Source organism: Oncorhynchus mykiss, chromosome 4 (genome assembly GCF_057628025.1).
Source record: "Oncorhynchus mykiss isolate SJ-2025 chromosome 4, ASM5762802v1, whole genome shotgun sequence".
Taxonomy (NCBI): Eukaryota; Metazoa; Chordata; class Actinopteri; order Salmoniformes; family Salmonidae; genus Oncorhynchus; species Oncorhynchus mykiss.
Genome location: NC_143025.1, coordinates 25,830,001 through 25,847,305, shown reverse-complemented (window position 1 = coordinate 25,847,305; position 17,305 = coordinate 25,830,001). Strand labels below are relative to the sequence as shown.

The 17,305-nt window shown below is 42.3% G+C and overlaps 1 protein-coding gene and 1 long non-coding RNA gene across 8 annotated transcripts in view; one reads left to right on the top strand and one right to left on the bottom strand.

Annotated features, from left to right (window-relative positions):
* LOC110521588 (neuroligin-1) overlaps positions 1-17,305 on the bottom strand; it is a 334,792-nt gene that overhangs the window by 174,533 nt on the left and 142,954 nt on the right. For 2 of the 4 annotated variants that reach the window (XM_036968746.2, XM_036968744.2), the window contains exons 3-4: positions 14,709-14,768; positions 10,942-11,094 (exon numbers count right to left, since the gene is read on the bottom strand). In XM_036968746.2, the coding sequence (XP_036824641.1) occupies positions 10,942-11,094; positions 14,709-14,768 (213 nt within the window). The remainder of the gene's footprint in view (positions 1-10,941; positions 11,095-14,708; positions 14,769-17,305) is intronic. The other 2 variants (XM_090231650.1, XM_021599245.3) reach the window with 1 other exon arrangement.
* LOC149983959 (uncharacterized) overlaps positions 1-17,305 on the top strand; it is a 566,613-nt gene that overhangs the window by 531,308 nt on the left and 18,000 nt on the right. The window lies entirely within an intron of this gene.

Here is a 17,305-nt window from a genome sequence, read left to right as displayed (position 1 = left end):
CTATTGCTGAAGTGATGGGAGAAGAGATCAAAATGGAGATTAAAAAAGCTCCCTTTGTTGCTAAAAATGGTGGACGAAACAACAGATGTGGGAAATGCAGCACAGCTCTCACTCGTCCTGCGTTATGTGACGGACACAGGAGTCAAGGAGCGATTTATCCGATTTGAAGATGTGACAAGCGGCAAGCGAGCTGATGACATTGCCGCTTTTATTTTCCGTTTCTTGGAGGAAAATGAATGTAGTCTGGATAAAGTTGTGGCACAGTGTTTTGATGGCGCAGCAGTCATGGCATCTGGACTCAATCGGGTGCAGGCTAAAGTTAAGGAGAGGGCACCGATGGCCTTATTCATTCACTGCTATGCACATCGACTAAATTTAGTACTGACTCAAGGAGCCTCAAAGCTTAAAGAATGCAAGGTCTTCTTTGCCAACCTCAATGGCCTTGCAGCATTTTTCTCACGATCCCCTAAGCGCACGCAACTGCTGGATGACATCTGCAAGCGTCGTCTTCCTAAGGTTGCACCAACGAAGTGGCAATATACATCTAGATTGGTCAATGCAGTCTTTGAAAAGAGAGTTGCCCTAAAGGAGCTGTTTAACCACTTACTGGAACATTATGATGACCATGACGGGGATACTGTGCTTATGGCTGATGGATTTAATGCACGTTTGGATGATTTTGTGTTTTGTTTTTTGCTTGAAACATTCAATGGGAATTGTATTTATTCGGATGAGCTTTTTGGAATTCTACAGAAACAAACTTTGGATGTACAATTCTGCCTGACAAGGGTGAACGAGTTTTGTGACACAATTGAGCGAGAGAGGCGCAGGTTCAGTCAAATCTACGATGACACAGCGCGCATCTCAAGTTCACCCAGCGCACGCAGAGGCCCAGCACAAGGAGACCCTCGCACATGCTATCAACAACTCCACAGCAATATTCTGGACAACATTCTTTGCCAGATACGAAACAGGTTTCAAGACCACGAAAAATGTATGTTTCTCTCCCTCCTGGACCCCCAGCACTTTCAGACCTACTGGAAAAAAATCTTGCAAACAGCCTTCTCCAGCTTAACAGAGAGTCACGGAACACTGTTCGACCTATCCAAGCTAAAAACAGAACTGACTGTAATGTGTGCTATGACTGATTTTGAAGGGAAAAGTCCCTCTGATCTCCTTGATTTCCTTAAGCAGAAAATTCTGAATGAGGACATGGGGCAACTTTACACATTGGCATGTGTGACAGTGACCATCCCTGTGTCCATGGCTTCTGTCGAGCGGTCATTCTCGGCCTTAAAGCGAATCAAAACGTATTCCAGAAATGCTACTGGACAGACTCGGCTTTCAGCATTAGCCTCCATGTCGATAGAAAAGGACTTATTGGTGGAACTAAAACGCACAGATAGACTGTACAACAGAGTCATTGAAGTCTTCTTGAGGAAAGAAAGGAGGAAGGATTTTGTGTTCAAATAATCAGTCTTTGGTGAGTAGGCATACAATGCATTTTATTTTTTATTAAATGTGTATGTATGTTTTGCATTTTATTTCGTTAATATTAAATAGCCTATATATTAACAAAATAAAATGGCAAATAGCCTATGTTGCAAATTATTTGTTTTGTTTCTTTTATTTTCAGTGAATGTGTCTTTATCATCACGGTGAAACTGCTTTGGGTGCGACAATGCGCTGTTTAGTGAACACACTGTATTTTTGGGGGGGGGACTTAAAGCTAAAAGTTTGTGGACCAGAAATGGATAGAAGGAGAATATTAATATAACTATTTTGCACTTGACTATGTTCTTGCCTATTAGTTGAACTGTACTGTATTGTACTCTTCCCCTGCAATTCTCTGAATAAAAATGTCAATTTCAAGGTGACGCAACGCCTGGTTATACTACGTTTCTGTCTAAATGTATAGTGTCTAGAGCCATGGCATCATAATGATGGTAATAAGAGGTGGATTAATTCGGGGGGGACTGTGTAGGACCTCACTGAAGGCCCAGGCCCCAGGCCCACGGCACGCCACTGCGTTACAGAGGGGTGTTAGCAAACATATGTTAGCGCACATCGCTGGAGAACTGTAAAGCACCCTCTCGGTTTTCAAATCTTCATCCAGACCCCCCTCGAACCGGAATCCCGGCCAGCTCACAGATCCCTGGGAACATGTTATGAATCTGCAAGTACAGCGCTTATAAATACGCCTACCCCCTCTTCATCACAACCCTGGAGCTGCAGCATGGCACAATGGGCCAGCACCCCATAACCCCACCCCAACATCTCTCCACCACCTCCGCTTCCTCACTATCCAGCCCAGTCTGCAGTCCCCACAGATTCCTCTGTGCACACGCGTGCAGGGCCAGGCATAGAGAGGAGAACGCTGTCTGTTCTGTCAATGGCAGCCACAGAGAACACACAGATTGGAGAACAGCAGACAGAACGTGCTAAATCGATGCCTTCTGTCTGGGATGGGCCGTATGAGAGGGTACCCTATCGATGACTGCCCGCCGCCATGTCTGAGTTAAACCACAGCGCCATGGGCTCTCACATACACAGGCAGACCGTGGTACAACCAATCTCCCTCATGCTCATCCATCAAACCTAAATTATGGCAGTAAGAGATATGTGTAGTGTATAGAAAATGAGAATGTGGAATGTTTATGCACGATATTGGAACAGACAGACAGATAGGGAGAGAGAGAGAGAAAAACCCACACAGTATATTCATACAAAAACATAGCCCAAATGCTCCCTCCAGGGGTTCCATGTTCCAGAGAGGGGCAGAAAAGGCAAAGAAAAATTGATGGAGAGAGACAAAGCAAGAGAGAAAGAGAGAGGGAGAGCGAGCGAGAAAGAAAGAGAGAGAATAAAGAACAAGAACGAGAGAGATATAACCAAGGTAATGAAGGTAGATGTTGATAGAGATGTAGGATCTTAATTTGATCACTCTTTTGTAGATGATAATTTGCAGGAAATGCAAACTTGCAGTTTATTCAAGTTTATTCAAAAGGCTTCTAAAGTTTGTAATTTCCACTTTAAAATGTTATACTTGATTGCCCTAACGAAAAATGTATCAACCATTACAAAAAAGGTTTCCATTATTTATATTCCACATAATTCACATTTCCTGTTGCTGCAGGATTATTTTCCTGCTGTAGCAAACAGGCTCAAATTACGATCCTACATCTGTATGCATGCACCACTGTGTTGCTTCCTAGTTGTGTTTGAGAGACAAAATTAATACTAATTACCAAGATTAATATCAATGGTTCAATGTTCCTATTAATGATTATTCCAGTAATTAGAATCAGCAGGATGAAATAAACTGCGGTTAAAATGTTTACAGGTAAATCCAGCTGCTCTCTATGTTCTCTCCTCTGAAATGAGATATACAGCCTGTGGTCTACCCGGGCACTCTGGTTTACACCATTTGGCATGAGGAGAAAACTTGGCATGTCTCACTGTTCACGCGACGTGGTTAGAGAGCTGGATTCTTTCTCCTTTAATCATCCAAATTGTGTTGGTTTTTCCACAAGGAAAGAATCAAAAACGCTGTGTCCCAGGGAAAAAGACGAGTGACCTTCAAGGGGATAGGGAGATTTGAAATGACATTAGACTAGTTAGAAAGACAATGGCAGATGCATTAAACTCAAACACGATATTACTAAAAGACTGCAGTCAAAATATGGTTGCAGGAAATTACTGTAAATGAAGATAAAAGTAAGAAAAATGGCATTGTAAACCCCAGTGAATGGATGTCTGGATGTCTGTTGTCTGCTAGTGAGAACTAATCAAGTCTCATCGTAATAATCATCATTGATATCACCATAAACTAAGATGTATTCTCTCTAAGAAAGTCTCATGTTGAGATCAACAACCATTATTCTATCACCTTGAGCTCCTGTCCTTAGGAAAGTGTGGGCAATTGTAGAGGACATGACAGTCTTTTGTCCACAGTGGCTGAAGCATAGCAGGTTAAACCAAACCACAGTAAGCCGCTACGCTAGCTCCAGCACCAGCCTCAGGCTTGTGGTCGAAGATATACATCTTCTGGGACGCTGTTTCAGCTCTAACTAACCGCATTTGTGGACAATTTACAGTGGTGGATCTCTGTTAAAACCCACCAATAAATGAATCTATGGGGTGTGGGGCTGGATGCCTGCAGGTTGCCAGGCCCAAGATAAATTGCTGCGAGTTTCTGCACCGTCTGGCAATCTTAATCCTCAATAATCAAGGCCAGCAGAGTCAAGAAAAAGAGTTAGAGCACAGACACGTCGGGGCTGAGGCTAAAGAAAAATCCTCGGACCAATATTTCTCCAGCTCTGTGAGCTTACTCCAGTCTCATTCTAAGTCTCTGTTTATGAACTCAGGGTATAGTCGAGACGAGACTAAGGACTGGTTACAAGCACAGAATCGCACCTGCCTTTTCAAGGATCTTTACGCCCAAAGGTTAAAAAGTACCTCAGTTTATCAACAGGTTAGGTAATGCATAAGATTCATAAGACTGACACAAGCCGGAGGGAATGTGATGTGACCCAGACTCATGAGATTACAAACAAACTGTTAGATGCTAGCCTGCCTAAGCCTCCTCTGAGCATCTTCTCAGATAAGTGTCCATTTCATGAGCAGGGGGAGAGCATCATGGCATGATTACAACACGGCAAATGTCAGATATTCTTCATCTCCACTTACCATCTGCTGTGAGGGTCGATTGGAAAATGCTGACCCTCATCAGTAGCAGCCCTCTCTCTTGCCACCGAAAGACAGAAATTCTCTGACCTCTAAAAATATGGCACAAGTTACAGCACCCAGCCAACCAATCAGCATCCAGGGCCATGGCAGCGGGGCAGACAGACACTTCTCCTCGAGCCAAGAGTTGACAGGAGTGTGGTTTATTTAAGCGAGGCAGAATAAAATAGATTTGCTATGACAAAGAGAAAGACACCGCTGGGCTGTGTCAAATTACAGCAGGAGGCATGAATTATTCATCTGCAAAATACACTGGATCAAATGTTGAGGAGGGATTAAGGCTAGTGAGGATTGTTAGTGTCTATAAAAACCCCTGACGCGGGCACGTGAATAGGTTTGCTCTCCCGTTCCCCCGCTACATGTGTACATGTGAACAGCGTGCCCCCTTGAGCTACAAAGTTTCACCCGCTTTTATCCTCCAACGCCTCGTTTCCAAGGTGTTAAACATGTCTATCTGATTTCCCGGGGCACAGACAGCAGCCTCACACCGTGCTGCCCCTGCCCAACCTAGCAAGCACCTTCTTCATCTGCACAGGCAGTTGGTTTCCACAGAAATGCCAAGGAGCCAGGCAAGCTAATCCCTCCGCTGTGGCAAAGATGGATGTGTCAGTCCGCATCCATCCATCTGTTGGTGCCCCCTATCTGTCAGCTCCCAGTATCTCCTATCTGCAAGCAAAATGAATGCCACGGTGGGGCTGAATGAGGGTGGTCAGCTTGACAGAAACCCCTGAGGCCAACGCCCAGATAACTCCAGGAGCTTTGGAGATAAATTGCAGGAGCTTCACATGAGATGGAGCCACAATGCAATTTTCCCCAGCCGTCCAGATACAGTATATAAAGGTAGGAGGGGGGCAGGACAGTTAGCTGGGAGCTTTCAGTCAGATAACCTCCCAGTGAAATCCGACCAATACTAACAGCAGGCCCGGTGAGATCCAGAGAGGATTACAGCAGTGGAGTGAACAAGAGGAACAAAGCCACACTCATCCCTGTGTGTCATCCCTGTTTATGAGGAAGCATCACATCCTGAGTGGACTAAAGCCTCCATCTTGGTTCTGACTATGTCTCCCTCAGGCAGACCTTGAGGCCACAGGCCTCGCAGCCCTGCTGGTGGCACATACCAGCATCCTTCCGCCACAGCCTTTCTCTTTCTCCACGAAAACATCAAGTCACCTGGGGACAATTCCCAGACCACAACTGAATACAGATGACCTTTTGTGACCAGATCAGATGGGTAGGTTATTTATCGACTGTGCTCTCTGTTGACTCTATTGAATAAAAGTGCCAGTGGACATGCTATATAATATTATAAACTAGGTGGTTTGAGCCCTGAATGCTGATTGGCTGACAGCATTGATATATCAGACCGTATACCAGGGGTATGGCAAAACATGTATTTTTACTGCTCTAATTACATTGGGAATCAGTTTCTAATAGCAATACGGCACCTCAGGGGGTTGTTGTGTATATATATATATATATATATATATATGTATATATATATATATATATATATATATATATATATACCAAACTACCAAACTTCCTCTGGCCTTATTGCTTAAGTATACAATAGCCACTTATTGAACACTGCTTAAGATACAAGACACTGTATACAGTACATGTAGTATTTGTAAAGAAATGGCAATCAAGAAGAACCGCTAAGTGTTTGTTAAGAAATGAATAAACATACTCAAATTAAGCATCTCCCAAGACCATTTGCTCATAGAACGGGGTCTGACACTTTCCATGTTCCTCTTGAAGATCCTTAGGCAACCCCAGGGTCAGAGACTGGAGCCAGCAGCTAACACATGAGGCGGGCGAGCGTGAAGCAACAGACAGGAAAGAAACACAGACTAATGAAACAGACTATCTGGGGTATTTATTTCAGGGTGAAGAAATTAATAAGCATGAAAAATAATAATCCTCAACACATTGCAGGCCAAATGCAATGATTAATGAAAAAACTGCCGACCCAATTATTTCAGGCAGAACAAAAGGCAACGGTAAAGATTGTTGAAAGGGTAAACAATGGGGAGAGCCTGGCTGGCTGCGCGCAAACAACTCAGACACAATTAAACCCACGCTGGCTGCATCTGCTCCCAGAGCCCTGCCTGGTGCACTATCACGCTGACACAGCGTGCTGCAGGCCTAGCATGGGAGGAGCAGTGGAACCTGGGCTGTTTACCTGGCTAATGCCCAGACAGCAGTGGCCAATCACTTTCCTCTGCTGCTTTACCGACTGCTGGGAGATCAGCAGATGCTTTCAAGGCCAGATGAGTCACAAAGCACAATAAAAAACACCATGATGTTATTAACTCCTTTATTACCCAGTCCCTGCAGGATTCTGCAATCACATTTTCTAAAATCAACAATTCCCTGCATATTATGCGAGGGCTTGCAAATTTGATCAATCCCGGCACGATTTCCGCATAAAACAGTCAAATCATAGCAACATTATTGCATATAATTGACCCATTACCACAGTACAAAAAGAGGGGTAGCAAATTTCAACCAATAATGCCAATAAACCTTTTTCCTCGTCAGCGTATTTTTGCAAAACAATCATTGCGAAATGTCAGAATTTCCGCAGCAAAATCAAGCATTTATGCTTGCAAATATCACAAGAAAATCCCTGCAAAATCCTTGAGGGACTGCTTTTATTAGCATTGGCTTACACTACTAAAGGTCATATTTGCGAGCTTCTACAAATCACATGTTCTTTTGTATAGATGGGATTCAAAGGATGATACAGCAGTGTTTCCCAACCCTGGTCCTCCAGTACCCCCAACAGTACACAGCTTTGTTGTAGCCCTTGACAAACGCACCTCATTCAACTCATTGAGGGCTTGATGATCAGTTGACAAGTTGAATCAGGGTTACAATACAAATGTGTACTGTTGGGGGTACTCGAAGACCAGGGTTAAGAAACAATGTGCTAGAAGACGGATTGGACCAGAGAAGGTTCATGCCAACACTGTGTTTTAAATAGGTCTTATGTGAGTTGAAGCTCAGCCAGACTGTGGATTTACATAGGAGGCCAAGATGAACAATTCAGAACAATTCTGATAATGACACGCTGATAGAAGAGTGCATTACATTCCATTACGGCATCCTACAAAGCCTGACACATCTACATACATACAGGCAGGCAGACGAGCAGGGAGCGACCCCTGGCCAAATCCACCCCGTGCTACGCCCAAACAGATAAATACTGCTCACGTCAGCTGCTCTGCATGTTTAGGTCTCCTAATGGCTCTGTGTACCTCGCCTGGCAAAGAAAAACAAATCCTCAGGTATCAAATGTGTCATAAAGACTGACCAGGAACCCAACAAGTGCAATAATGTTGGCTAGATCATTAATGGGGGAGAAAAGCACCACGAGCATTCTCTCTATTTCTCAGTCTGACCGTCTCTCTCTTTCTTTCTATTTTGTCGCTCTCCCTTTCTCTCGTTCTCTCCAGTCCTCTTTTCTACTCTCCTCTAATTTTCTGGTTTATTAGGAGGAGTAGGTTAAATAGCCTGTCCTCAGCTCCTACACACAGACATAAGGTGAAGGGGCCACAATGACAGAGCCTCTCTGTTACTTCCTACAGTAGATTTATACATAGTCCTCACAACAAAAGGGCCACAGAGGCCGAGGCACTTCTGGGCCTTGTTAGACAGGCCCTTGATTGGCTGGTCAGACAAACTGAGAGCAGGCTCTTGTCACACATGAGAGCATCTGCTTAGTCCTGTAACATTTCCCTGCTCTCATCTCATTCAGCAGAGCTGAGTGGTTTGATCCGCTTACCCCACCGCCACAGGAGTAAATAGAAACACTGAGGAAAATGTCAACAAGACTCTTTGTGATGCTAAAAGATACATCTGATTAAATATGCTCCCAATTTACCTCTAGCACCAAGCCACAGCTTGACAGGAGAAGCAGAGATAATGAAAACACAGACACGCCACTTACCTGATCATCGCCAGAACTGGTAGCTTTTAGAACTTCAGATGAACAATCCCAATATGAAACCAGTCCAGAGGAATCAGGTAGGCCTAATGTTTTTAAATTCCCAATCATCTACGTTGCTAGTTCAGGTGGTGTTCAATCTGACACACCATGTTTTCTAATATTCATAAATTGCACAAATAAAGACTAGTTATGGAGAGAAATCTATTTGGAAATTGTCGTTTGATGGGGACAAATTCTGTGGCTCATGCTGGGGGCGGGACATAAAGTATTAATGGTTACCATAATCCACCATATTTACTACAATATTCAATCTTCTGCCTTCAAGCTAGGTTTCCTTTGACACATTGCTGCTGGCGTGTGTGACAAAAGGATTTTGCCACAATTGTGTGCTCATAAGCCTTGATGTTACTTAGAAAGAGTGCAGTACCTTCAGAATGTATTCGTACCCCTTGACTTTTTTGTTTCAGCCTGAATTTTTCTCTCACCCATCTACACACAATAATAATGACAAAGTGAAAACATGTTTTTAGAATTTTTTGCAAATGTATTGAAAATCAAATACAGAAATATGTAACTTACATAAGTATTCACACCCCTGGGTCAATACATGTTAGAATCACCTTCGGCAGATATTACAACTGTTAGTCTTTCTGGGTAAGTCTCTAAGAGCTTTGCACACCTGGATTGTACAAAATTTCCACATTATTCTTTCCAAAATTCTTCAAGCTCTGTCAAATTGGATGTTGATCATTGCTAAACATCCATTTTCAAGTCTTGCCATATATTTTTAAGCCGATTTAAGTCAAAACTGTAACAAGGTCTCTCAGAAACATGTCATCTTGGTAAGCGACTCCAGTGTAGATTAGGCCTTGTGATTTAGGTTATTGTTCTGCTGAAAGGTGAATTTGTGTTCCAGTGTCTGTTGGAAAGCAGACTAAACCAGGTTTTCTTCTGAGATTTTGTCTGTGCTTAGGTCTATTCTCTTTCTTTTTATCCTGTACAGACTTCCTTCTCTTCACTTTGTCATTTATGTTAGTATTGTGGAGTAACTACAATGTTGTTGATTCATCCTCAGTTTTCTCCTATCACAGCCGTTTCCTTCCTCTCTGGCAACTGATTTACGAAGGACGCCTGTATCTTTGTAGCGACAGGGTGAATTGATACACCATCCAAAGAGTAATTGATAACTTCTCCATGCTCAAAGGGATATTTAATGTCTGCTTTTTACATTTTTACCCATCTGTATTTGAAATTCCCTGCTCGACTGAGGGACCTTTCTGTGTGGGGTATAGAGATGAGGTCATTAAAAAATCATGTAAAACACTATTATCGCACACAGAGTGAGCCCATGCAACTTATTATGCGACTTCTAAGCACATTTTTACTCCTGAACTTATTTAGGCTTGCCATAACAAAGGGGTTGAATACTTATTGACTCAAGACATTTCAATTAATTTGTAAACATTTCTTAAACATAATTCCACTTGGACATTATGGGGTTTTGTGGGTAGGCCAGTGACACCTGTGCGTCAATCTAAGGAACATAATACAAAATCCCCATCAAAATCCGTCAGTATAAACTAGAGATTTGCATGGGCTGCGTCTCAATCCTTTGCATCCGCCTACGTCGGCCTGCTGCGTCTGCGGAGGAAGGTGATGGAGCTACAGCATTTGTCAGACCATGAGACATCCAAAAAATCTGTCTTCTCTGAAAACACATGTGGCGTCCGAACGGTTTGGCGTCCAACTATTATGACCAGTCTATGGAAAGGGGAGACTCTCACGAACACAGTGTTTTTTCCCCCATTTTACTCTGCGACCCCCACAAGTGTCACGGGACTCGTCTGAAGGTAACCCATACAAACAAATGTAAGTATGTAGGTCGTTTTCTGTCCCAAAAATCTCCTTTTGACTGTATTTTCTGTCATTTATGAATTTGTTAGTCAATGTGTTCCTGAGACTTTTAGAAGTGTTTTAATCCATTTAAAATTCAGGCTGTAACAAGAAAATATTAAAAAGTCAAGGGGTGTGAATACTTTCTGAAGGCACTGTAAATCACCACATGAAGGGACAATAATGATATTCATGAAAACAAATGACAGCATAATCTAATTGAAGGTGAAACCATGGCACCTTTGTTTCACTCTGTGTCCCCAAGTGTTGACTCCTACTGTACTGTTTGTCTATAGGTAGCTAGTATTGGAGGATTAGTGATAAGGACAAAAGCTGAGAAACCTTACCTAATACTCCAAGCCGATAGTTCACTGTGATGACGATAACATTGCCGTAACTTGCCAAGATGCTGCCGTCAAACATATTCCCAGTGCCCTCCATGTAGGATCCCCCATGGATGAATACCATCACAGGCTTAGGGCTGCCGCTTTCACGGATGTCTGCAAGAAGGGGAAGGAAATTATTAAAGGACAAATTAAAGCCGACAGCTGGAGATGCAATCTGAATTGTGGACGCTTTGCTTTTCTCATAATTTGTGGCACATTGACTTTGCTTTGAGACTATTTCTGGTTTGCACGTCAGATAGTTCATTTTCTACGTGACAAGTATGACATGTTCCTGGTGATTGAAAATTGAAAATTAATCATATTTTTTAGTTTCAGGAAATTTTATGGGCTGTTTTTAATTTTTGGAGGGCCAATAAACTGTCAGCATTAAAGAAGAGCAGAGATTCAAATTGACATTTCAATTTATGCGGCACAAAAATCTAGTTTTAATCAAATAAAACAGATTGAACCTAAATGTTTTCACAAACATTCTTGAAGAAAAGTTTTTAATTACATTTCAGACATCCAACGTTTTTCCCTTTAACAATGTGTTATGCTTACTGAACTTCGCATAATGATTTCAGCTCAACTGATGCTGTCCAGAGTCTTTACAAAGGAGGACATCTAGATTGGGCACTGGGTTCGAATTAAATGGGGGATAGGGATACAAAAAAATGGCTTCCGATTACTTTCATCTTTCATAAAAGCAGAAAGGCTTTTCATCTTGAGTGCAAAATGTCCACATACATGTTCAATATCTCATTGATGTTTGGTGTTGGGGGACTCACTTGCAAGAGGTCTCAGTGCTGAGGAAAGTAATTAAATAGTAACAAAATAAAAGAATAGAATTTTCCAAAAAGCCTTCTTTTACGGCAAAAAAATGAGGCCGTATTTGCAGAATCCAGGCCCTCTCTCTGTTCTTTTAGTTGATTTTCTTCCTCCCACTCTCTCTTTCTTGTTCTCTCTCTCTCTCTCTCTCTCTCTCTCTCTCTCTCTCTCTCTCTCTCTCTCTCTCTCTCTCTCTCTCACATTTCCAGTGAAAGTGAAGGCTCCTACAGAGGAGTAGAGAAGGAAGGAAAGACCAGGGCAACTCTCATCTTCTCTTCCTCAGTAGGCAATGCACCATAACTCCTATATTATTGATTAGGACTGAGCAGCTGGAGAGTGTGTGTGTGTGCGCAAAAACACAAGTTAGTGGGAGAAAAGAGAGGGAGACAAGGAGAGAAAGAGAGCTCCGAAGGAAATATCTTGATTATTTTCTGAAATTGCACATCAGAATCCTAACATCTCCATTCACATTGATTAATTACTTTAAATCGCAGAATATGATTTGATTTGATTTTAATAGCAGCTGTATTCATGCAAGTGTGTAAACTAGTGATGCATTGAGACAGGAGAGTAATACCTGATCTCTCTAGATAGTTACAAACAGAACAGCAAGGCAATTTACTAAATCTGTAAAATAAAACTAGAAATTAAGACTAACTGGAAAGATTGTGTGTCTGTCTGTGTAAGTGCATGCATACATGTGTGCATGAGAGAGATTCTTACAGTAACTGTGTCGCCCCTCTCTGTCTCTTGTGCGGGTGCCAGCAGCAGATTAAAGTGACACACATCTGGCCACAGAGGGTTATGGCCATGGTGTGTAGAGTACTGTCTGTCAGGATTTCCATTACATAATGCATGTCATTCACTGTCCTTTATGCTGTTTGTTCTTTTGTTCACTTCAGCTTTGTGAGTGGCAAAAAAAGCAAGTGTACATTCACATTTCTTTGGAGGGATTCCAGGCTTCTCTGACCAAGGTCCAAGAATTGTAAACCTCCATAAATGAGGAATAGAAGCCAGGGAATTATGTGTGCTGGTGTAACGCAGTTAAGAACGTACAGGAAGCTCACTCCACAGCTAGCTTGAAATGTCGCAGTTGGAGCTATTGAATGAAGATATTTTTCAATAGCTCAAACAGTTGGTACGTTGTCAAGGAGGGTGGTCACGTGTGTCTGCGAGCAGAGGATCACTGGTTCGAACCCGGTATAAGGGCAGGGACAGTAGAATAAGCTATACTGTTAGCAGCACACTGACGTCTGTTTCACTGGTGCCGTCAAGCCACGGATCCGCAGTTGGGCTCAGCTCAACGGCTAGGGTCGCTCGCTGTGTGGCAAGTTTAGAAGGGGTGGTGGAAACTATACTGTTAGTAGCACACTGGCATCCGTTTCACTGGCTTTTGAGATTCAATGGCAATTTGGTCTAAACTGGGCCTACTAATCACAGGCTTCTTTCATGCATGCTACGTGAACACCATGGTGTGCTAGACTCGTCCTAGCTGGAGGTAAATGGAGACAAGGTACAGCGTAAGTGAGGACAGGTGCATTCCTATAAAGATGCTCACATAACAGAAGACAAGCTGCAGAAGCACTGCACTGCAATGCCACCCACGTAATATCTGTATGACCTTGCAGACAAGATATAAAGAGAATGTCCCTGTAATAATCCTCCGGAGGACCAAAGCTTCCAGCCATTACAAATCCACGGGTGTATCGGCAGCTACAAAGAACTGCAACTCTTACATTCCATGACATGGAGAGGTTCCATGGCCGGTGTTGTTTTTGTTTGACTTCATATCTCTGTTGTGGCTATAGGTTACACGTTGAAAGAGCACTATCAGTGAGACAGCAAGCCGATTGGTCCTTGGAAAACTTAATTGACAGATCTCAGTGCGTTGGTTTTCACAACATATTGTCTTCTGTCTCAGAGAGGATTATTCATATGCCCTGGATTATTTATCAAGTGAATAGGCTACTTGAGAGGCTTGCTGGGATTTCACTGTATATTTGTGCCTTCTTTAATCTTTTGATGTGTGTACTCAGCAAATCGCAAGTTGCTGCAGATCAAAGATAGCTGTTGCATTTCTCGTTTAGTTTTCTGTAATTGGTGTTTATTTCACCAGATTATACAGGAGATGTACATTATAAAGACTGTGTTCTGTCATTAAGTAGGAAGATCCCTTTCTCACTCCCTCACTTTCTCTTTGAATAAATTCATTTGTTGTTATTAGAGTACTTTCTTCTGTTTATTACTTTTCAGTGAGGGAACCCCTTTTATATTTGTCAATTTCAAATTGTGGCCTTGATCACAAGGCTTCTATCACTGTGCCATAATGTACTTGAATGTGTGTAAAATAGTGATGAAGAGGCCTCATTAAGAAGGAACTTTGTGATCAACATGTTGCAAGTCATTGCCCATAACAATCCAGGAACATCCATACATGTTGCATAGGAAACTTTTTTTTTTATAACACAACTGAAGGTGACTTTTGTTAGTATTGATCGGGGTATCCAATTCCCCAGGGTTGCAATGGTATCTTTTATTTTTGAAAAAAGAGGAGAGCTTTAAAAAATCATGCAAAAATGTATTAAGATTTGATTGAAGGGTTAATAGTCTCTTTTAGGTGGGATGCAACATGTTAAAAAAAAAAAACGGAAAAATCAATAAAAAGAATTCAAGCAAAAACCTACGTTAGATTATTAACGATGAAGTACTCTGGAATGACGGGAGACATTAAACATACTCTTAAAACATCAAGCAAAAAAGACAAAACAAATCCAGCAAAAATGACGAAGGAAAAAAATCTTCAATAAAAAAAGAAAAAAAGGACAAGAAATGTAAGAAAAACAAAGAAGAAAAATTGGAGAGTTCCTTGTCATGCAAATCAGTTTGGCATCAAAAAATACCTTCATCCTCCACCCCGTCATTATCACCTAAATCATCATTGTGTTTCTTTGTAAGGGGACCTAGGATCAAGAATGGAGAAGATGGAGGAAACAGAGAATACAAGAACACACAAACCTTATAAATGCTCTAAAGAAAAATACATCTTAAGTGATTTTCTCTGTGAAAAATCAGACTGAAAGAGAAGAATGCAAACAATATGATACACATTTGTGGAGCTTGGTAGTATGACTTTTGTTCAAGTCCTGTACAAGAAAGGTTTTCAAAATAGGACTGTTTCTTACAAAAAGATTCAAGAATGTAAGATAAGTCCGTTTCAGTAAAACAGAAAGTGTATTTTCAGAACAAAGCTTTACCTCATGTCATTATCACCCCTCTATCACAATTTTTCAAGTAAATTGACAATCACATAATTAACTGTTCTTGATTACTCCTAAGAAGCCAATGACCATATCCTCTGCATAATTTTGACTCAACATGTAAGGACATTTTTGGGGGTGTCTTGTAAAATTAAGTTCCAATAAGTAGCCCACGTCTGCGAATTTTCATGGAGATTGAATGTGCTAAAAGAGAATACCCAAGATTGAATCACAAGTGGACTCAACATATATAAAACAATCTCAGCCTTTTGAAGGAGAGAGGACATATGCAAAATAGAAGCTAAATTAAGTAATGTCATTGCAGGATCACAGCAGATCACACATTGCAGGATCATAGCAGATCACACAGTGCAGGATCACAGCAGATCACACAGTGCAGGATCACAGCAGATCACACAGTGCAGGATCACAGCAGATCACACAGTGCAGGATCACAGCAGATCACACAGTGCAGGATCACAGCAGATCACACAGTGCAGGATCACAGCAGATCACACAGTGCAGGATCACAGCAGATCACACAGTGCAGGATCACAGCAGGTCACACTGTGCAGGATCACAGCAGGTCACACAGTGCAGGATCACAGCAGATCACACAGTGCAGGATCACAGCAGATCACACAGTGCAGGATCACAGTGCCAAGTGGATGAAGTCATTCCAAACACACACAGAGGTTAATTTGCTTCATTGTCTCTTATAGGTTCCATTATATAACAGGGAATAGGTCAGAGACTGCAGCAGAGTAAACCAAGACAGGATTCATTTAGAGAGAAACAGCACATAATCCACAGTAATGGACTGTAATACAAACACGACACAGATGGACAAACAGACAGACAGGCACACAGAGAGACAGACGGGCACACGCGTGCACACACACACACACACACACACACTACAAGGTTGACAAAGCTGTAGTCTAGACACATGCAAGCCTACATTAGGGTCAAGCATGTGTAAGCAGAGAGCAGCAGAGGCAAGAGTGAGAGACAGTATGGCTAATGAAAGAAGCCTTCACACACACACCACTCAAACTCATTCTGCCTATGATCATGCTCCAACATGACCATACAGCACAGCAGATCAAAAAAAAAGGGAAGTAATGCGAGGCAGGGATGAGAGGGGGGGGAATCGAAATGCTCTGTTTTCTATTTCATTCTATAAAAATAGTCCAGACACGTATTTTTCCCATGTCTTGTAGCCAGAACATAACTCGAGAGGGAATAGCATGACAACACTTTAATTTCTAGCAGCATTCTGGAGAAGAAAAACATTTGACGTTAACATCACGTTTCACCCAGCAGGGTTGATGAGATTGACTTTGTGAAATACATAGCAAAAAAGGAAACAGTTACCAAAATAAAGCCTGTATGGTAACTGAATTGAGATGCTGGAGCAGTGTCCTGCAGTGTCCTGTGACATGACTGTGACATGTCCCCTAACTGAGGGGATGGTTGGATTATATCAGTCAGGACAGCAATTTCAATAAATTCCCTGTATTTCCAGAAATCCTCCAACCGGGATTTCAGGAAAAACCTGGGAATGTATTAAAAGTTCCCAGAAATTGCAACCCTAAGCATGACAGCATGCTGTCAGCATCACATGTCACTACTAAACTCCAAGTGACTGAGGGGCAGGCCCCACACAATGACCTCTCAACCCGTTCTGACCCCCTTGGAGAACTAGAGGACCTCAACACTTGTGTGTCACACCTGGCTCCACTGCACTGATTAGAGAGGCTCTCTGATTTTCTGTCTTTCCCGGTCTTTATTGTCTCTCTCTGTCCCTTGACCTCTGTCTACCTCTCTCTTCCTTTCTTTCCTCTGCCTCTCCATCTGTTTGACTGGTAACCTGTCTGCCTGTGTTGCTGTCTCTGTCCCCTCCTCCCCACTCTCTGCCTGTCTTACCAGTGATGCTGTCTCCCAGTCAGATGGTAGATTGATTTATTACTGTAGCATAGCTCTTACACACCCTTTCTAAATTAATTTCCATATCCCTCTTTCTGACGATATTGATTTGTGTTCATCTCTGAATGACAAAGTGCAACTTCATGCTCGAGCACTCTGTAATGCAGGAAAACAGGTGGGCCAGTGCAGCGTGCAGCGGGCGGCCGACTCCAGGGATCCTAGCGCCCTTAACACTTTAATAGACTATGAACCCCGAGGCTCCAGCCAGATGAGGTAATTAATGCTTAGAGCTCAATCTATCTCACATTGTG